The sequence below is a fragment of the Electrophorus electricus genome, chromosome 7 (genome assembly GCF_041902795.1).
Source record: "Electrophorus electricus isolate QZ-2024a chromosome 7, ASM4190279v1, whole genome shotgun sequence".
NCBI classification, from domain to species: Eukaryota; Metazoa; Chordata; class Actinopteri; order Gymnotiformes; family Gymnotidae; genus Electrophorus; species Electrophorus electricus.
In genome coordinates this window covers 27,219,927-27,242,797 of record NC_137503.1, presented here as the reverse complement: position 1 = coordinate 27,242,797, position 22,871 = coordinate 27,219,927, and the positions used below count along the sequence as shown (strand labels likewise).

At 42.7% G+C, this 22,871-nt stretch overlaps 1 protein-coding gene across 2 annotated transcripts; it reads right to left on the bottom strand.

The window, feature by feature from the left end:
- Positions 1-163: 163 nt before the first annotated feature.
- mboat2b (membrane bound O-acyltransferase domain containing 2b) lies at positions 164-22,570 on the bottom strand. Of its 2 annotated transcripts, none has more exons than XM_081718379.1 (13): positions 22,426-22,570; positions 12,353-12,536; positions 10,210-10,287; positions 7,481-7,576; positions 7,241-7,296; positions 5,402-5,456; positions 4,991-5,174; positions 3,536-3,728; positions 2,775-2,878; positions 2,625-2,689; positions 2,298-2,430; positions 1,516-1,667; positions 164-1,295 (listed from the first exon to the last, which is right to left on the bottom strand). In XM_081718379.1, exons 3-13 carry the CDS (start codon positions 10,239-10,241, stop codon positions 1,154-1,156), a joined length of 1,212 nt encoding a protein of 403 aa, XP_081574505.1. In that variant the 5' UTR covers positions 10,242-10,287; positions 12,353-12,536; positions 22,426-22,570; the 3' UTR covers positions 164-1,153. The 2 variants fall into 2 exon arrangements, with proteins under 2 accessions (XP_081574505.1, XP_026854714.1); XM_026998913.3 differs by having other exon boundaries at positions 12,391-12,536.
- Positions 22,571-22,871: the final 301 nt, after the last annotated feature.

Genomic DNA, 22,871 nt, shown 5'->3' with positions numbered 1-22,871 from the left:
GAACTGTAAACAGTATGGGCACTGTATATTGTATGGTAATACGAACAGTTCGGAGATCAGTTTCAAAGTAATGCCAAGCAAACTTTGTTATACCTGGTATACGTTATCTTGTCTATGGGCATATTAATTGCATGAATTGTAATTTCACTCACACACACACAAGTCAATTTGCAAAACATTCATTTTTTAATCCCATAATTTACAAAAACATGAAACCTGAAGTTGAGCTTTGAATCACTGGGCAAACATTTCTTATACACAGCCTTTTCATATTTGATTTTAATTATGAAATGTAGAAAGTGTAGAACCAGATCAAAACTCTGCTTTCTGGTTTCTGGAATGGAATGTGTTGAAAATGCCTATTAAAGCTTCACGTGGTATCAGCAGGGAAGAGTCTGCAGTGTTTATGCCACTGGGCAAATCTGATGATATTCCAACTTCATGCACAAGAGATGTTGCCACAGACTATACTAATAATGATATGTCATGGACCATAGAAGCTCATTGTGATGGCATTGCAATGTACTCAAAACTCTGATTCAACTTTTACCATCTTTATGATAAGAAGAGAATACTCCCTTGAAGCATAACCCCCAGAATAAAAGATGAATGACAAATTAATAACTATTTGCAATCTGACACATCAGCACAGAGGCAAGCGCTTTTGTTTTCTTTCAGATCACTTGATTTTTACAGGGCCTTTGTAATCATTACCATTATTCTAGCAATGGTGACATGGTTGTATGCTAGGTAACGCTATATACATCCCAAAGCAAGACCCTGCATATTGCAACAAGGGGAAATGGAGAGTTTAAAGGCAAGTTTGCATAATTCTACACATCAGAGCTTCCATGGTATCTTACTTTAACACTGCCACCAGTGAGATTCAGTCCCATCTCCTCAAGTCTTTGCAGAGTCCTGATACCATCTTTTTATTTATTTATTTTTAGTGTGACGACCCACTGAACAAGTCCAGACGAAGGCTGGTTTGTATTTATGTTTGAGTTTCATACATCTGACTCTCCTCATGGGTGTCTGTAGAGTGGGGGAGCGTTGCTTGGTGTCGGTGTGTGTGTGTGTGTGTGTGTGTGTGGTTGCATGTGTGCGCACGCTTGAGTGTATGCACACGCACATGCACAGAAGTGTGACAGGCTCATGTGGCCTTGTGCTTCTGGCTGTGTGTGGAGCTGGGCTGCAGGCCAAGCTGCTGCTCCTTCAGTCGCAGGTGCCGAGGCTTCACCGGCAGAGCTATGGCCAGCAGCACGCAGCCTATGTGGCCAGAGAAGTACCATGACCTGAGGGGATGGGGAGAGGGCAGAGAAAGCGAGAAATCAAAAGGTGTTACAGATATTATTTTTCCCATAATTTTGCCCCATATCTTCACCAAACAACATATTGCCACATTTCTGTTCCAATACATCTCGCATAAAATTGGTTTAGACTGTATAGAAAGTAAAGCAGTGTGAATAAGTTAGGCGACAGTGTATGATTATGGAGTATTAGCCCATACTTCACCTGTAGAATTTGAGGGAAGGGCCCACAGAGAGCAGCACAAAGGGCACCACAGTGTAACAAATAGCTATCTGTGTGCTGGCCCATGTGATGACATCATACACAAGTTTGTGTGTTGGTGAACCCAAGAAGCATGGTCTTACATTGTGTCTTACCTGAGAGAGAGAGAGAGAGAGAGAGAGAGAGAGAGAGAATTGATTGAAAAAGAGAAACACACTTCACAACCTTTTCTCCAATATGAACTAGGAAAAATAACATAGTAATATATGGTACACACAAAGCACTGATTCCACATTAGGCATTAGGGCTCTGTCTGGCTCAGTGAGTTTCAGATCGAGAGGGCAGTGGCTCATTACCCACTACCAAACCATCACTCCATCTTCGTTTACTCTTAGCTGCCTAGCCCCTCAGCACCCCAGTGAGTGACTGCTTGAGTGGAAGCCCATTTCCTCTGCTTTCTCTCTCTCTCTCCAGTCTGCTGCTGAAGTTTGAACTTTTCCATGCAGAGGGAAAGTAAAACCATGCACTGGCAATGCAGTAGCAATGGCAATGTCCTCGCTGAGCTGAAAAGGTCTGATGCCATCAAGGTTTTCCTTGTCTTGTTCCAAGATGCACTTTGATTCTGCTAATGACATGAATATGCTGGATCTTCACGTGAGCCTGGACGTCCGTGTGCTGGTGGTGTGAGTCTGGACGTCAGCGTGCATGTGGTGGTGTGTGTTGGTGGTGTGTGAGTCTGGATGTCAGTGTGCTGGCAGTGTGTGATGTGTGAGGGGGCTTCTCACCGCTCTGGCGGCCAGGGTGACCACTATGCCTGTGAGGAAAGTGAGGTAGTAGCCTGGATACGCCCCATGCCACATGGCAGAGAGTAAGAAGGTGGCAGCTGTTGGGTTATATGGACAGCGCTCATAACACACCCTGCACAAGAAATACCACACAGACCCCACACACATTATACTTGGAGAAAGACCCCTCAGAGCGCAGTTTTAAACTGCAATAGTAATACCATTTGTGGCCAGCAGGTGGCACATGCTCTCACAGATCATTATTCTATTGAGAAGATGACAGTTTTCAGTATAGCACTTAAAATTAGATTGCATCACCACATTTACCTTTTAAGCCAGTGTGCAGTCTGAATATTCCAGTTATCAAGGAACATCTTAAAACTAGTGGCAAGCTAAAACAGGGAAAGAGAGGAACCACAGATGAAACTCAAATCCGATTAGAATCAAGGAAACAAGTGTGAGGGCAACAGGACTGACCTCTATGTTTGTTATCCTCAGGTTGGAGATGAGGTCCCATCGTGGCAGTCCCTCGCCATCATAGCCGTTAAAGCCAAAGCCAGCCGCGTTGTTTATGGCGTCGGCTGTTTAGAGTGACAACAAGCACACAGTCCCAGATCAGACACGGGATGTGATGTCACTTTGTAGGTGAAGGATTTGACAGTGTCCCGTGCACAGTCTCTCAGTTCTAAAGACTGAGGTATGAACAATGCCATACCATATGGTTCATATTATTCTAGATATCAATATTCAACTATATATGAAATATATGAAAAGAGCAGGTATCATTTCATCCTTGCCATTCCCCGTTTAGTCTTATGAGGGCAGTAAAAACAAAATAATAAGACAAATGGAGCATTAGGTCAGTTTAGGCTTCGATTAATCAGAATCAGAGCATTAATTAATTCCCTCCAATGAAGAATGAAAGGGGATATCCATAGGAAAGAAAATATAAGATGTATAAATAATATATAAACATTAAGAGCCATAAATCATATATACAATTCTAGAGAAAAACGAAGAAAACAGCAATATTGTGAAGGAGACACTATTGTAGTAGACGAGGCAAGTTTAGAGAAACCTAGTGAAGAAATGAAAGTTCTGCATGCACATGAAGGACAAGGGTAATAAATCCTAGAGAAACTCTCCAAATATGTTATAGAGACAGTCGGCACAGAAATACTGGAGAAAGAAGAAAAGTGATAGATGGGGCGAGAGAGAGAGGGGAGGAAATCACGCACCCAGAGTCCAAACAAAGTAGTATTTAGGCCGGGTGGTCAGCATGGACAAATACAGGTAGACCACCTGGGCATAGAAGGGTGTGGTGGCGATGAAGCCATCGTCGATGTTGCGCTCCACAGGAAAAACTTTGCAGACAGAGAGGAAGACCAACAGAGAGATGAAGCAGGTGGCCAGCTTGCGAATAACCTCCTTCTGTAAACGTCATAAAAGAGAGAAATCACTTCTCAGCCCTCCCCAGCCAAAAGACAACATTCTACAGGAAAACAATCAGGTCTACATAAAATGACAATAAAAAATAAACATCAAATAATAGTATATATCATATAAAGTAGATAAAATAATAGGAATGTACAAAATATATGTGGTAATATATTATTTGCTGATAAGTGGAATTTGTAAATAATTGTTATTTCACAGTATTGGAATTTCAGTCAATAATACAACCAATTAAACAAGGAGCAGCAGCATTATCTGTCCATCTTGCTTTTAAAAAGGGAAAACAAATATGATAAAGTTTAAATGTTAAAGTAATCACAAACAAAAGCATGGTGTTTATGGCACTTAGGAAATACAAACAATACAGCCAACTATAAAACCATTCCCCTATGTTACCTGCAAGTTGTTTACACTCACTGATAAGTCTAAATGCTTGTGACATGGCAATGTCAATGATCCATTTTTAGAGTTTTGAACATTTCTAACACTCACTTCAAAAATGGATTTTAGTGTGAACTTAAAATGAAGAAGGTGTTAGTTAACAATTATGTACATGAAATTCAATATACTTTCATCCCTAATGATGAAGGAATAATGATGTGAGAGCGAACACTTTAACATTCAGCACACCCAACATCACATTCATAAAATTGAACCTTATCAATGTGGCTGTAAGTGTACGGCTTGACAAAAGGATGAGTGTACCCCACAAATTGATTATTTTAACCATTCACTTTTACACCACACAATGGGTCAAGGGTATGAATAGAGAGGTGTTATGAATACTCTCAAACTTATAACCTAATTTTCTAAGCATTTAAAGTTAATGCCACATTATAACAAAAACCTCTAAAATGTGATGTACTGGATTCGAGGGAAACATCCAAAGAGTTATTTTTGCCAGAGTAGGAAATTAGACCTTTTACTCAGATATACAGATATAAAGTAGGAAATTAGATCTTTTACTCAAGAACATTACTTTGAGTAATTAGGGTTGTATGTAAATAACTGCTAAAGATTTTGTTTTTCTCTGAGAAACCCTGTTTATGCAGATCATATATACACATCTCCAGGGTGTTTCAACTCATTAAAAGCTGGGAGTCTCTCTCCCACCATAATGCAAGATGTTAAATTTTTAACGAAGATATAGTTGCTTTGTGTTGGTAGCCCTACCACAGTGTAACTACTTCTAAATGCTTTACATAAATTCAGTAAATGGCCAGCGTAGGAGAACTTACGTTGGGGGAAGGGTCGTTTAGACTGGTCTTTCCCTGTGGCTTCCCGTTGCTTCCTTGGTCTCTGTGGCGATAGGGCTTGCCCTCAATGAAGGCGATGTAATCGTTGTAGGAGCAGGTGGGACCAGCTAGGATGCCCATGAAGTTACAGTTATAGCTGAAGTATTCCAGGAGGCTGGGCATCCGTCTAAACACAGCGCCGGCAAAGAGCTATTTCTGTATTTGCACCACACCACCAGTAACTTTAGAACTCCCACACTAACAGTCACCTGAGAGATGGGGAAGAACTTTTCCATGAGTGTGCAATCCTTGATCAAACCTAAACTTTTCTAACTTTTCCCCATTTGCTTGTAACAGCATACTCAAGGTTCATCTTGACATATCTATTTTAAACAGCTCTGTTATTTCACTCACCTGATGGCGAGCAACTTTTGACTCTGAGTGAGCTGATCTTCTTTCCGGGCCATTCCTGTCGATAGAGAAAAAGTGTGAAAACACACAAACACACACACACACGTATGCACACGCACGTACACACGCACACAAAATAAACCTTTTATACTATAAACAGCTTAGGCTTTAGTAGTTCAAAGCTATGTATACTTTCCAAATTCTATGCTGGAGATTTCCCAGCTAGACATAGTGTCATAAACCTGTATTCTCCACATCACATGTCTTCAGTAAATGAAAGCTTTGTTGAAAGCCCAGTGTAACCTCGTTTGATGTCACCAAGAAGTAATCAGTGTTAACCTGGCCTCAGTGAAGGAGTTATCAAAACAGACTATGCCAAATGCCTGTTGTGGTACAAAATGAATGAGCTTCCTAACAGAACAGACCTGGAACAATGACTTGTGGTCTTTATCACGTTAACGAACAAAAGCACAACACACAAGAGATGACTAAGAGAACAGCTGGTGCTAATGAGAACTGAGAATGACAGTGTAAAGGGCCAAACTCAGGTTCAACGTCATAGAAACCTTGATAAGTCTGCACCCTGATGGTCTGAAGTCTTCTCTCAGGAATGAGGGTGTGTCCTATTCTCTATTGCTTGCTGATCTTCTCAGTCAATAAAAGAGGCTTCCTTTAAAATCCCAGTGCTGGGCCTGATAAATGGAGCTAATTGGTGGGTGTTAGCAGCAAGCTGTAAATTGACCTCCCCAGAGTTTACGTCCCAGTGTCTGCTGAGACTGCTGGTGTCTCTGTGGACTGTCTCGCTACTCAAAGGGGGAGCTCAAAGGTTGTTGTTTTTTTACATTGTGATATTCTTGTAGGTTAACATTTCTCATATGCCATATTTTATGATCTCTCTGCACTTCACTATATCTATAACTCTCTTGTGTGAAACTAATGCAACCTGTTTTCCTATAAAACATACAACAGTTTAGGACCACTTCAGTATAAACTCTTCAGATGCAGAGTTGGTCATTGGTCCGATTAGATGCTAGAGCTTACTTAAGAAGGTGAATCTGGGACAGAAGACATCTTCCTCATAAATGTTTTACTATTTATTATTTGGCAGCACAGTGCCTTGGTTGCTAGCACATCTGCCTCTCAGCACTAGGGTCTTGGGTTTGTGTCCCAATCTGGGTAGAGTTTCCATGTTCTCCCTGTGTCTGTGTGGGTTTCTGCCAGGGTCTCCAGTTTCCTTCCACAGTCCAAAAACATGGAGGCAAGATTAAAAAATTGGCTACCCTAAAAATTGCCCGTGTGTGTGTGTGTGAGATTGATTGGACGCCTGCATGCCCAGTGATGGATGGTGCTCTGTCCTGGGTGTTATCCTCTCCCTCGTTCCTGTACCTGATTTAGTCCCCAAGGGGGCTGTGGTTTCTGGTTGAGAGCACACTGTGCGCAGTTGGCTGCTGCTTCTCACCAGTGTGTGGACTGGATGTAAAAGTTGTGTGTTGGATGTATAGCATTCTTGGGTTCTGAAAAAGGTGCTATATGAAGAGTTCTCATTTCAGCCCTGCACCCCTGTCCCTGTGCTTTCATTAACTTTAGTAGGCAACACACATATACTCTACTCTCAAAATACAACACAGGTCCAATTTTGGTACGCATGAGTGTATGTGTGTGTGTGTGTGTGTGTCTGTGTGTGTGTGCATATGCATTTGCATGCTTGTGTATAACCAGTTGTAGTGAATGAGCACAAAAGTCACATTTGAGCTGATCTGGGCCCATTTCAAGCATTTGTGGCATTCGTCACACCACAGAAGAGCACAATGCCTGGGATGTCTGTGGCAACAGCACACTCACCATCATGGATCTCAAAGGCCATACTGGTGATCTTCTGTGTGATGACCATCATTGGCCTGGCAGAGCAGATAGAGGAGGCAGCGGAGGAGAAATTTAGTTTGTTGGTGGAATCTTTGTCTGTTCGATCAGTACCTCAAATACATGAAAATGCAATGTTGCCCTATATCTAAAACAATTAGCAAAAATATGAATTGGCAAGGCAGTTAAAACAGTCTCACACACACAGACACACATGCTTACCCTGTGAAGTCAGCGGAGTACATGCCATAGTCAAAGACATAGACCCTGGTAATCTGGCAGAAACTAAGGTAAGCCAGAGCAAACACCAAACAGTATCTGAAACAAAGATCCACAAAGCCCTCTTCAGATCTCTTCATTTCATTCCACCCTTTTAATATCCAACACTGAGAAATTATTTCTTCCCTTTCCTAGGCTCTATAGACATCGTGAAGTGAACAGCGGAGATGTGTCTGTCATTATTCAAGATGATGGCTGAACGTGTGTAAGGCTGTAATTGAGCAGAACCTGGTGAGTTTGAATGAAAAGGACTGAGTCCTTTCCTACAACAAGCATCTCTGCTCACAGAAGGGTTCACTGCACATTCATTCTAGTGCTTGTGGAACATCGGTCCTATTAGTATGCAATTGGGTACAACTGAAAAAGTGATGAATTACAGGTCTTACATGTAATCAGTCAGATAATTGTATAGAATTATGTATGATTTTTATGAGGAACTGCATTAGTAATTACAGGTCCTATTAAAAACTACTGATTATTTCCTGAGTTCTTATGAAGTTGGGAGGCCAAATTCAGTAACAGCACAAAATAAGTCTACCAGTAAAAACACATCTTTAGCATTTAATGCTGCTTTTCCTGAAGGTCATTTGCAGGATAGTGGAATATGTGTGTCTCTTTCAGAGGGAAGGCTACTTTTCCACGAGGTTCTAACATTATTATGTTGAAACAGGGTGAGAACTTCCACCATGTTCCATGTTCCAAGCAAGGAGAACATGGATTGGAAAGGAAAAAAACTGCAATTAACATACAAAGCGATTTAGAAATGTGGTTATCTGCAGGAACTACTGAATAGCAGTGTGTGTATGCGTGTGTGCGGACAGATAAGGAAAAAGCCACTGATTTTTAAAGAAATCATTCCTTTTCTCTACTGGTAAGGCAATAATTATAATGCACTGACACATACAGAGAAACGCAAACACAGACACAGATTTGCTTTCATACCTTTTGAGGACATGCTGCCACACATATATCTCATGTTCTATGTGTGAATGCCTAGAATGATCAGGAATTTATATTTCATAGCCAAGCCATAAACAAAACCATAATATGTCCTTTTAATTAACTTTACAGATTTCCTAAAAAGAACTTCACTTAGGCCTATTTTGCCATGGCTTTCGTGGTCAATGTTGGACCTAAATGGACATGTTGGACCTAAAAATAAATGTGCATGCAAACAAACACACACGCACACGCATACACACTCATGCACACACTTGCCTAACATTAAGCATCACTCAGGTGTTTCATTACCACCGAGGCACAGAGGGACATGGCTGCCTAGTGCTTCAGGTTGCCAGCCTTCTATTTTTGACAGTGCTGTGACACCGCAGTGAGAAGACGACACTGGCCAACAGAGACCAGCCTTCCAAAGCAAGAACCTCCACACTGAAGAGCTTTCTACAGCCTGCACATACCATACCTGGCTATACCATAGCCCTGTGTCTGTCTAGGGCTCAGTGAGGCCTTGGCACAAGAGCACAGTGGCCTACATCGACCAGCACTGCCATTAGCCATTATCTATCACCAAAGTGGTGTCTTCATTTTTGATTTTGCACATGTGTGTCTGTATCTGGAGCCCAGCCATAGCGATGCCGCAGCACTGGCTTTGCACCGTATCCAATCAGCTTCCCTCCCCCGCCGCGGAGGTGAGGAGGCAGTGGTGCACACCGGGTTTCTGCAGGCAAACCCGGCTCGACGTCCGCCTCGCTCTTCCCCTCACACCAACGCACACCTTCCCACTGCTTATGACACACGGAGCTCACGGGTCCCTGAAGACTGCGGATGTGAGCGAAATGTAAAAGATCACAGGCTGTATGAAGGTAAGGGTGCTTGTGTATGTGTGTGGTCAGCATTTACTCCACAGTGTACGGAAAAGGTTTGTGACCTTGGCTCCCTCGCCTCTCTTACATACGGTCTACTCCCAGTGGTGGTGTAACACCCAACAGCACATTGCACTGTAAGCATGCCTACACTACTAATGATATATGACCTTTTTTGAGAAACCTTAAAAGAGGCCAAAGCAGAATAACATCCCTCATATGTCATTTCCAACACTTTGTAAAGCCAGAGGTGTTACTCGTAAGCAATCTCCAACACAGAGGATGCACAGAGACATAAAGGAGGACTTTGATGGTTCTTCTGATTCACAACCTCTCGTCCTAAAAGTTCTAGCAGATTCCCACTATTCAGCTGTTCTTCCCTGCGTGCTACTAGTCTAGATCAGGATTCGACTCTGGGCTGCTGCCAGCAGACAGTAACCGAGCGGAGTAACTGGAGATTTCGTTCCCACTGAACAGATGGAGGGTGTCTGCTGTTCAGCGGCTAAATACAAGGATCGCTCTCTCATTCTGGGTCAATTCTCAACAGCCTTAGCTTTCAGGTGTCAACTGCCTCAGGGCGGTCTGGTTAACGGAGGAAGGCGGTATTCAATAAAGATGAAAGATCCAAACTCACCAAACCACACACTGGACCTTGATCAACTACTACATACAGGAACTGACAACACACTTAAGCATGTTGATTCCTTCATTTAGTACAGTCTATAGTATTCATCTCTACCAGGTAGTATAAATTTGAGATAACAAGCAGAGTCAAAATTCAGAATTTGTTTGAGTGACTTCATGTGGAGCTGATGAGGAGGACATTTTGTTGCTAAGAGTGCACGGACTCACCTGTGCATGTGCTCGACGCCAGCCAAGATCATGATGCCATAGGCAATCCCACTCTGCACCAGGAAGTGGAGCGCATACCTGATACGGGAAGCAAAGAGCCTTTTCAGACATACATGCAGGAATACTACACTCCAGTAACAAATATTTACAGCCAGGTGGGTGCATACTACATTCCAGTTACAGATACACACAGCCATACAGGTGCACACTACGCTCTAATGATAGATACACATAGCTATAGAGGCAAACTGTGCTCTAATAATGCATACAGGCAACCATACAGGCACACTGCGCTCTAGTGACGGATACAGGCAGCTATAGTGATACACGCATGCCGCTGCTTTCAGTAACAGTTATTTTTCTTATTGTAAAAGAAAGCGAGCATCTCCTGCCTGCTTCTACATTTGTCCAAAAAAGCCTCCCCCTCTCTCCCTAGTTTGCCTGCTTCTCGGTCAATTGTAAACAAAATACATTTTTAATGGAATCAATTTTGTAGGCCCTTGCAGTGGACTGATGCACTGTCTAGGGTTGGTTCCTGTCCTGTGCTCTGTGCTACAGGATGAGTGAATTAATTTTCTAGGTCACTCTAACAGGTATCTTAAGTCTCCCTCCATAGAGAGGCCAACGTTTCAATTCGCACCAGTTCATCAGTCTCAAAGCTGCTCGAACCGGTGCTGTTAACCATGGAAGAGTGTTGTGCAACATTCAGCAACTCATATGACCAAATGAAACGCACACAAGATTTTAAGTGTGCAGCTCTCCATGGTTGCCAGACATCTTGGCAGTGGGTGAACGTAAATTCCCAGGCGTCTGCTAAGGACCCTCCCTCCAGTTCTACCCCTCCATCTCCAGCCCACTAGCGGGAAGCAGAGTTATGAACAGACAGCTCAGGCTGAAGAGCCCATGACTCTGGCCTCCCTCTTGCCGTTCTGCATTATCTTTCAGACCTGTCAATCAGCTCTAACTGGAGAGCAGAAGCCTATCAGACCTGCTATGCACAACAACATGGACCTAGTCTGCTAATCCAGATACTGGGGGATACTGGGAGACCAACATCAGCAATCACAGATCTCATTGTTTAATAAGATGATTGCATAAAGAGCTGAACTAGAAGTGCTCTGGAACATGTAGCAGCCAGCGAACAGAGAGACATGCACATGCACGCCTTGTACTCAACCTTTAATGAGGGTTTGAAAGCATGTCACTATTCATGACAGACTGCAACATGCAATGGGCCCTTCCCTCATTACACAGGTGTAGAGGAATGGGGACATTATGTAATTATTAGGTAGTGATTTAAAAAGCTAAAAGCTAATTAAATTACTATTAATAAAGAAGCAAGTTACGGTAATGTTATGCTGTGTTTATTGTGAACAGTTCAAATAGGAAGATGTTTGCTTACAATATACCCATGAAATGTTTCATAGGGGTGACCAAACGGGTTGGCACACCAAAACCAAAATGCAGACTGCCCTCACCCAGTACGCTGTACAGCGTCAGCGGGGGGAGGGGTCGGAGTGTGATACGGTGACGGTTGGCTGCCTGCATTTATTTTAAATAGATATTATTGGTTGGAATGGATATTTCCTAATGAAATATGTTAAACAGAAGTATATTATGCAGCATATTATGCATATGCAAGTCAATTCTCCAAGTGGGGTGGCCCCTGGGAGGGCAGAGACTGTATGGGCGTGGCCCCCGGGGACCCTCCTCGATGGCGCCTCAGTCTTCAGAAGACAAGAAGGCTGTGAAGAGTAATGTTATTACAACAGCACAATGATGCAACAGAGTGCTTCTTCAACTCGACATAAATATTTTTATGCATTACTAATGCCAACCACAAAAATAAATAAATCAAGATATAAATTACAAATACGAACCACAAAAAAAGCTTCACGGGTAATAACATGATACCTCGGATCCTATCAGTTTTGTTTATTTATGATTGTTTAGTTTGATCTCAGTTTTCTGGGCTCACTACGCTGCAGATTTGCCAGACTGACAAAAACAGCAGCATGTTGGCCAAAGGCGCTTTCAGAATTTCTGCCTGCAGGAGCCAGTGCAGGGGAGAGAGACCGTACCAGCCTACAGAAACCAGCATGGGGCAGAGAGACTGTACCAGCGCTGGTTAGAGGGGTCTTACCAGGCTGCAGGATCCGGTGCGGAGGAGAGGGGACTCACCAGCCGAAGCAGAAGAGTGCGAAGTAGACACCCAGCAGCGTAGCCACCACGTGTCGCGCCAGGGGGCTTGTCTTGCTGGGGTGCAGGTAGAGGCGGAAGCAGCAGGCCATGAGGAGCGCACAGATCTGACACACCACAAAGTTGACCTGCAACATAGAAGGTCCCGCGTCACTGTCCTATCACAGCAAGACAACACGCGTGCGCTGACCTCCACTTAGCCCTTCAGCTCTGACTGAAAATTTGAAATTTTGGTTCCTCTTGATAGTTAAAATTACATTCATCTTATTGCTGATAATAAGCTTAACAAGCAGGTCGGTCTCAGGGGTTATTTCAAACAAGAGGAACAAAGTCTGGACAGGACATAAAACAAAGAAGTGATTATGTAATGCACAATTTCAAAACAACAACAACAGCTGTGTCTCCATATCCAGCATATTAAAATTTCCAAAAGTTTCCTGATCTGCTGATTTATTCTGACAGACGAGAAACAGCTGTAGTGTAAGATTGTGAGTCACAGGCAGGTTAAGCCTCAACCTGAGCACATAGTCAGTGCCACGGCAGAAGGGATTAGTCTCAGAAAAAAGAACGCGCAGGACACGCCGTACCATTGTATCCAACTGTGTGGTGGTAATTGTGGTGGTGTTGTTTATCTTGTTGGGGGGGGATAGCATTTGTTAGGAATAATTCAGCTCTTTACAATAGGAGAGAGAAATTTAAAAAAAAAACAGTCTGACAGGAGTTCCCTGTGAGGGTTCCTGCAGGATTCCAGTACCCAGAATACCCTGTGGCCCAGATAAAGCAGTGTCTTCTGCCTTACCCTCTGCAGTTGCTACAGAAGTGGCTGGTGAAGCAGACCAGGGGGTGGTGTTTGGCTAATGCTGTCAAGACTCTGCATGGCATGTTGACCCTCACCACACTTTCATCCCTTCCTGTAGTCAGGGCTTCTCCTCTGTAGAATGCATAAGGTGAGCCCTCTGCTGGCAGCATGCCGACATCTTACCATCCTGATCTACAGTCAGGGCCTGCACAGCCGTCTGCCAAAATCGCCCCAACCCCCAACCACCCTACCAAGCAGACATTTGTTCTGCAACATCCAGCACAGCCATCATGCAGACCAGCTAGGCCCGCAGGCGAGACCAAGGGGACTATGGGAGATCCTTTGGATCATAATGTACAGCCGCCAGATTACAGGCTGCCTAACAAAGAGTGGGGGGAGACAGAAATAGACAGATAAATAGAGAAGGCGAGAGAGCGAGTGTGTGTGTGTGTGTGTGTGTGTGTGTGTGTGTGTGTGTGTGTGAGAGAGTGAGAGAGAGAGACAGTGAGGGAGAATGATGGGCATTACAATGCCTGCCAGACACTCCTCAGGATCCAAGAATCAATTAGTTTCATTCAGGAAGTAAGATTTATTCATTTTTTTTCCACAAAGAAAGTAGTTCACTTGGCTCACCAGCAAAATGCTCATGTAACCAAGCAGCCATCATCAAACTAACCTCACAACAGTGAAACTAAGATGCCTCTTTTTTTCCCCCACAATGCCTCTTTCATCTTAAGTATGTACATGATTTTATGCTTTTCAAAACGTGCTTACTAACAATGACCTCTGACCTCTAAATGACTGCTAGAGACCAGATGCATCTAAATAACTGCAACTTATCTGTTGCTCACATAGTTAAATGTGATCATCACATGCATAAAACGGAACAAGGTAATCATCTAGTCAGGAGGAAAGAATCTCTCTCAACTAGCTTTGAGCTTGTCCAGTGTGTTCAGCATATAGCAGGCATCAGCTGACTCTCATTGGAGCCCTGGAAAAAATTAAATAGTTTGTCTAATGTTCTGTGAATTTGAGAATTGGACAGGAAGAAGACTTTTGTTTTCCTTAATTCAGTTCAAAGGACACAAACCAATGAACAGAGTGAATACATGTCCTGATTATGTCATTACAAAACAAACAAAACGTTACTACAATCTCCTCAGAGCAGCTCTCTCAGTGCTCTTTCATATCTGGAGTACAGCGCTGTCTCCAACAGAGCCACGCCCATAGCAGGAAGCAGATCCTGACAGTGGTATGGCAGGACCACCAGACTCTCACAGGCAGCCTGGCTCAAAGCAAGCAGGGATGCTCATTTTGTAGTAGATGTAATCCGAGCTCACCCAAGACACTGTGTGTATGTGTGTGCACGTGTGTGTGAGCAAGGATAAATGTGCTTGCCAGCTCCAACGACAGCAACAGTTACACAGACACCTACACGTGCATGAGTGCACGGAGCATCTCAGTTTACGGCCAATATTCCCTGATGGGAGCCTCCAATCTGTCAGCCAAGCCAGTCACATCTCCTGCAAACAGCGTCTCTTATGGCCGAGGGCAAATTAAGAGTCTGCCGTACACATGCAATGTTTTCAGACTTAAAGGCAGCTCGAGCACGACTGGTTCCCTTCAGCTGGAAAGAAAAAACACACACACACACACACACACACACACACACACACACACACACACACACACACATATATATATATATATAAATAAATTCCCTATTCACCCTCCCCCATTCTTTTTCTTTGGGTCCTCTACCAGAGTATTGGGAACTTGAGGGTCCTGCATAGTATCTTTGCTGTTCCCAGGACTACACTCTTCTGGATGGAGATCTAGGATATTGTTCCTCTCCCAGTTTGAGGGTCAAAGTCCCTAGTGCTCCGATTACCACGGAAACCACTGTTGCCTTAACCCATCACGTCTTTTCTAGCTCTTCTTTCAGCCCTTGGTATTTCTTGAGCTTTTCGTGTTCCTGGTTCTTGATGCTGCTATCACTACGGCCCTCTTCTGCTGTTTGTCCATTACCATTATGCTTACTTGATAAGCCATCACCATTTTGTCAGTCTGTATCTGTAAATCCCAGAGGATCTTAGCTTGGTTATTCTCCACCATGTTTGGGGGTGTATCGCATTTTGATCTTAGAGCTTCCAGCCCATACTTGGCACAGATGTTTCTGTATACTATGCCAGCCACTTGGTTATAGCGTTCCATATACGCCCTGCCTGCTAGTATCTTCCATCCCACTGTTATGTGCTGGTTTGTCTCAGGGGCACCTTTGCACAGCCTGCACTTGGGGTCCTGCCTGGGGTGGTAGATTCCAGCATCTATTGATTTTTAATTCAGAGCTTGTTCCTGTGCTGCCATGATTAGTGCCTGTGTGCTGTCTTTTAACCCAGCCTTTTCAGACATGGGTAGGATTTCTACATATCAGCCACTTCCACTCTCTGCCGGTGGTACGTACTGTGCAGGGGTTTATGCTCCCTGCTTCTCCTCATTCCCATTCTCCTCGGGTTTCTGCTGTCTGAGGTAAATCACTAAGATCTTCACCCCTTGGAACCGTCATCCTGGTGTACTCCTGGATCTTGGTTGTTTCATCCTAGATAGTCCTCGGGCCCCCCTCCTTCCGATTAGCGTATTGTCTCAGAGTTCTGGATTTGGGATGAAACCCTCCATGCATTGTGAGGACTTTCCTTGGCTTGATGTCAGTTGCTTCTATCTCCTTCTTAGGCCAGCTTATCATGCCAGCGGGGTATCTGACCACTGGCAGAGCATAGGTGTTGATAGCTCGTATCTTGTTTCTCCCATTCAGCTGACTTTGCAGGACTTGCCTCACTCTTAGATATTTGGCTGTAGTTGCTTTCCTTGTCGCCTCTTCGTGATTTCCATTTGCCTGTGGCATTCCAAGGTACTCGTAGCTATATATATGTGTATGTGTGTGTATACATTTATTTATGGTGATATTTAGTTCTATTAGGGACACTAGGGCCTTGATGGCCAAGGTCTGCAGGCAGCTACCTGTCAGCAAGCTCAGCAGGGAGGCAGAGCCTCTGGGCTGTAACCATGACATCCGCAGAAAGCTCCTGCTCCCAGCAACAATGAGTTGGTCAAATAAAGACATTCAAAGAGAGTTCTGACGTACATCCGCAGAAAGATCGGTGTGCTTTGGAAGAGCTGATATTGTTAAAAAGGACAGAAAGGAAGCCAGTGTGACTACAGCCAGAGTAGAGCAGCAACAATCAAAGCCTTTATCTCTCTGTCTGTTTTTACAGCTTATCTTTTGAACCTCTCAGGAACCAACTCCACCTCAAGCATTCAAAGATGGGAACAAAAATATTAGTCCCCTCAAAACACTGTACCTAAATCAAAGTCACTGATTCAAAGTGATTGCAATTTGGGTTTTATGTGGGAATGTGTTGTGGGTTTTCTAAGCCCAATCCACTCTGTAGCCAAAAGACAAATACAGCATTTTACAATTTACTGGTGTTAACGTGGACTAAGCCTATATCTCCTTATCGTTCTGGAGACCTAATGTCCAGTCTAGCCAACTAGCCATCAGCTTGTCTCTCTATTATGGAAGTCTCCCATCACTGCATGGGAGCTGCTAGAGGAAAGCCTGAGTGTGAGACGCTGGTCTTTCAGCTTCTGGTACGCAGACATTCTACACAATACAGTACACAAGCTACTACAAAGTAGCTTACTTATATGGTAGCAATGCAACCAAACTTTCTTTGCAACTATTGTACAGTGCAGCTGTGACTTAATATTGAGAAAATATAGCATGGAGGTCCAAACACAAAGCAAAAAGCACACACTGCTATATCCCTAGCCATATACAGTCACCCATGTGTGTCACGACAGCTCAGCAACAAAAGCTACATCACTTCCACACCCAGTTCAAGCACTCACTCTCCTTCCCTCATACACCCGAGCACGTCTCTTTAATTCATGGCTTTTGATGCCTCTCATTACAGCCAGGTGCTGGCCCGCGTCTCGCTTGGGTGTGCGTGATCTCCAGTGTCAGAGTGGAGAAACCCGAGCCCTACTCCTCACCTCTCAGCCCCACACTTGTCCAGAGTGTGGAGCAGACTGGAACGAGGCAATATATACTGCATGCATACGAGACTCTTTTGTGTAGGAGAAGGCACTATCCTGCAGTTTCATTTGAGGAAGCAGACAAATCAGGTTTTCAGGCTCAGTGACTCAAAGCACCATCTCACTTCTGGAGCAAAAGGATTTAGGGCAGGTGGTCTGAAATGTCTGGAAGTCATAAGGGGCACTAAATCTACAGCATCTGTAACTAGCATGTAGGGTAACAGACGACAACACTATGGTCATTTATCAGGATCAGGGTAAAGATGAGAAAATCCAAAAATGACAATCAAATAATATCTTCAGCGTCAGTGCTGTGAAGTTTGCTTGGCAAATCTAGATAACAGAGGGTGACTAGACAAGAATCCCAATAATTATGGGATTCCTGCTGGAAACAGGGAACAAATATTCATCCTGCTCACAGGACAGGAATACAAGTCTGGAGTCGCAGGAATAAGTAGACAAGAATGCACATGAAGATGTTCTAAGTAGACAAAAATAAAATTAATTGCATGGGGGATCAGATATTTGTTCAATTTGATGTTAAAATGACCTGTTGTATTAGGATTTATGTAGGGCTTGATTGACAGACAAGCTGCATCAGGAGTAGCAGAGAATAAAAAACAATTGTGTACAATATATAGTATCCAGCCATGTTTATAATAAAACATTTAAACACTCCAATGTACAACCTAAAAACACCATACATACACATCTTGTACATTACCAAGAATTCTACTTCCCAGATACACAAGCTTCCATAGATTTAAAAAAAAAAATCAAAACAATTATCAACGCGGAAACTGCCTGAGTTCTCTGGCTTTTAACCGAGGGAATCCTGGAGAAGCTCGTTGCTAGGACACGGTCCTCCTTAAAATAAAAGAGGTGGTTCCAGTGTTGAATGCAAACCAGCGTGTGCAATCAACCATCTTCACAGGCATCTGAGACTGCAGGCTGAGCCTGATTGATGGCTTCCTCGAAGCCCTTACCAACCTTGATGGCCCTCCTTCACAAGGCTCCGGCCTTTCAAATAACACCCATGGACCTCCACACAGTGGCTCAGCTAAAAGCAGGGGTGCGTCAATAAGCCTAATACTCAGAACATACACTGGTAATGTGCAGTAATATATTTTTCAATCTCATAAATGAACCTATCAAAAATGACACCAGTGTAAACACTGCAAAAATCAGACAGGCACTAGACTGGACTACCCTTTACAGGCCTAAATGGTCACGGCAGGTGGAAGGATCAAAGGACCCATGGTAATTATGGTCTCAGGGCCCTGCTGTTCTTTTATTACCATGCTAGCGGTGGTAGCATGTCGAGTGCTTCTGGCACAGACTGACTGTTGCCCAGTGATGGCAAATAAATCTGGGCACAGAGATTGGTGCAGGAGTGAGGCAGCTGAATTTTCTACCACATGGGTACTGTTCTGTAGCTCATGCACAGTGCCTTGGAGCACTATAGTCCACTAGTCGTTGTACCATGAGATTCAGTAGGGCCTTTTAGCAGAGGCTCTCCGTGCTATAGACTATGGAACTCCAGCACCCAGCACAGCAGACACATGGTTGGGGGGGGAGGATGATCTGATACACTTAACTTATTAATACACTTTAGTGTATGACAAAGCTGGCCTTGGCTGCCATACAGAAAATAAAAGTTCAAAAGTTACCCAGTGATTAAATACCTCTTGAGCACTAAGTGCTTTCTCACAGCAATGTATACAATACTCAATTATTTATATATGAGGAGAACTACTTTACAGTAGGCACTCATCTCAGGACAAGTAAGCAGTTAAAGACAGTCATATATAGAAATATGGATGTGTATTAGTTAAAGGAATAAAAGTAACGTTTTGACCAAAAGATCTGACTGAAAACGATGCGACAGTTGAAAGAAAAAAGCAAAAAACAAACTGGAATCAGCCTTCCCAGTTAAGACAAAGGCATTGCAAACGCACACTGGTTCCTTCTTTGTGACGAATCAAATAAACTCTCAGGTATGACTCAATCTTCTAAATATAGAAATGGAAAAGTAAGTTGGAAGAGGGTTCAGTAGCAAGGTGGTTACTATTATCGAACCAGTTTTTGCTGCTACAAGGAATCAATACTGATTTTTCACATTTAAATTTGCTATGCGTCTGTTATTCATCATAAATAAAATTTTCAGCATTTGGCATATGCTCTTATCCAGAACAACTTACATACATTTCTCAAGATGACAATACTTATGTTTCCTGGGAACTGAACCCATGACCTTGTTTTACCAGATAATCTACAGGAGCATGTATGAAAATCCACTGACTGGTACAGCAACAAAAGTAATGGTGTGAATATCTATAGAAAGCCCAGGTCACAGACAAGCCAAATCTACCATGAGGATCACAAATGTTCCAGTCATATATTAGTTGACAGTACTACAAAGACAGTCCAAGAAGTGTTCTGCTCACTGTAGCTTTTATTGTTTAGAAATGTTTTTAAATTATGTGAAATGTTTGGGTGTATGTGGAATGAATGATCACTGAAGGTAACAAAATACATGCACTTTGAGAACCAAGTAACAGTCATCTATCTATGAAATGTGGAATCTCACCCCAAAGAAGCAACCTGAAATAATCTGAATTATCTTCTAAAAAGTGTCAAGTTTATGAGTGTTGCTCAGGAAAGACATAAATGAAAAAGCAGTCTGCAATGTTTTGCTATTTTTCACAGTCAGCCAACCAGCCAGAAGTGTGTGATTAGCTGTCTAGCCCAGATAACATAAGTGTGAAATGAAGGGACCATTTTCAAGGACGTCACTAAGTGAAGCCCCAACTAGTAAAAATTGAATTGGGGGGAAATGTAGATCCTCCTGGGCTCCTTACTTCAAGTCTCCTGGGAGAGCAATATTCTCCCTTGTGTAATTAGCAGACATCCCTCTGACTGACTCTTCCCACAAGAGACAATGAGAAACGCCCTGTCCTCAGCAGAGCAGCCCAGTGCTATAAAGAGCTCAGGCAGGGCCCTGCAAACTCATGTGTCTCCAGAACGGCGGAAGAATACAATCTCTCTAGATAGATTAGATTCATAGATAGATAGATAGATAGATAGATAGATAGATAGATAGATAGATAGATAGAGATACTGTACATCCTGTACACTGTTCAAATATGTTTCCTATAAATTAGATCCAAAAGAATTCAAATACATGAGCGCTTTCATGGAGCAAATCAATTACTTAAGAAGTAGATGGATTTGTTTATACCGAAGTAAATATGGCCTTTTATCTAACTGACAAACTCTGTGGAATTCTCAGTGGAGATATCAATCATGCCCTTGTCAGAAGCTAGTAAACTCCATGAATTCACTGAACTGACTAGTTAATGTTTCAAACAAGAGTCTGACTCTAATGTGTACATAGTGAATTATTTGAATAATGTACTTGAATAAATTCCATGAATCAGCACATATCCATGCACTGTTTTATTATATACAGCGTCCCATATACACATGCAGTATCACACTTTGTGTCTTTCCTAAAACTAGGCAACACTGGCTGCACATCACCTTTTCCGAAACATCTACGCTAGCTTTCAGGAGGCCATACACGAACAAGTGTAAAAAAGCTAATTATCTATGAAATAGCAGCACTAGACACTTTATCTTCCAAATAGCATTCTGTAACATGAATGCAGAGTCTGTGTATGTGTGTTAAGTGTGAAGGAGAGAGGGAACGGGGAGAGAGAAAGAGAGATGTCTATAAACTAAAGACCTACTCATCACATTACAGCCTGCCTGTTAACTTCAGCAGGGTTTGTACTGGGAAAATTTCACCTGATAATCTGTCACGATATACCTGATGCACGTGACTAACTTTCAAAAAATCTCTGGCTTGCTCACTAACATATTTACCGGAAACTGAGCCTACCCACAAAATAAGATAGATTTACATTACATTGTTACTCTGATGCAGCAGCTGCATCTGATTTTATATTAAGAAAATGTTATTAAGTATAATTTGCACATCTTGGAATGTTGCAGTTGGTAAGGAGACAACGAGAGAGGTCTGTGCCGCTATAGGTGATTTACTGAATCAGGCATATAACTTGGTCCTATCGAATTAAGGGCACTCCCCACTTGCAAGCTGAAGGCATTGAAAGAGAATGCCTGCCTTTACACTGTTTTAATCAATGGAACGCAGAAAGAACAGATGATTCCTGCCAAAAAACGTCAGCAGTCTCAACTAGTGGCCTCGTTTAAAGCCTTCAGTCCTTCCTAACCCCAGCACTTGGGTCAAGGCTGTTGCATTGTTTATCAGGTAATCACAAAGCACGAAAGGGGAAACAACCCAAATATGAGTCAAGGCATTTATGCTCCGGAGTATCAGGGACTGTTAGACTGGAATGGTCATTGATTTTTGAATCTGAATCAACACAGCCTACGTGTTATGACATGAATTAAAAGAAGGGACACGCTAACCTTTTTATTGTCAAGAATTTGCAGCAACAGCGGTAGGCGACATCACGGCCCCCTACGGCTTGTATTGCGTACAAAAGATGCGATGATTTGGCAAAAACAAAGTAATTGTGTCAGTTGAGAAGTTGCATATGTAGCACATACTGTACCAGACACACCTGGGCTCCGTGTAATGTATAAGCGAACTTTGAGAACCGAAATGGTAACGAAAAATCCAGAGACCAAGACAAATCATCAAATGCAAGCAAATTTGAAATTCCGCGACGTTTTGAAAATTGCAAGACACTATTTTCTATATTGGTGTTTATCATTTTGCAATAAGCATGACACATTCGGATGGTAGAATACAAGCAGCTCGATCTGTATTTCCACTATGTCTATATATGCCATGTCTACATAATCTATGGAAATCTCTAAATATTTACTGGCCATGCAAATTGAACAATCCATTTGTAGCTTCTCTAGCCAGTAAAATGAAGCATTAGACAGACAAACATCACACAATAAGCATCCCAAATACGACTACGCTAGGCCTAATTTAAAACTGCTTCTCCTCCTTCGCGGTATAATCAGACGAAGAGGTAATTGTCTCCTCGCTCTTTAAACATTTTTGCACCTGCGAGGGCATGTTCATTTCATAGACTTCAAATAAGTCTGCGTTAAACATTTACCTGATCCAGCGGAAGGTTGATTATCTCGCTTATCGGCTGTAGCAAGCTGGATCCAGTACAAGCCGATATTGTGTCGGTGGCCATGATTCTGTACTAATTCTGCGGGCTCTAGCCTACTCTTTCTATGACAGTGGCACCCAAATTCGCTCGCAATCGCTCTCCACAACAGCCACCGCTGGTGACCGCTGTTTAGACTCACTGCTGCCCACTACTGGTAACTAGGCAACCCTACTAACTACAGTAATACTGATGGTCATAGGCAACAACAATAATCTCTCTCTCCATATATATATATATATATATATATATATATATATATATATATATATATATAATTATTATTTGGGGAAAAAACTGTCTTATTTTAATGTGAGAACAATGGATAATTAATGTTACTGTGTGATGAACAAGCCTATATTTAATAGGCCTAGATTATTTTTGGACTA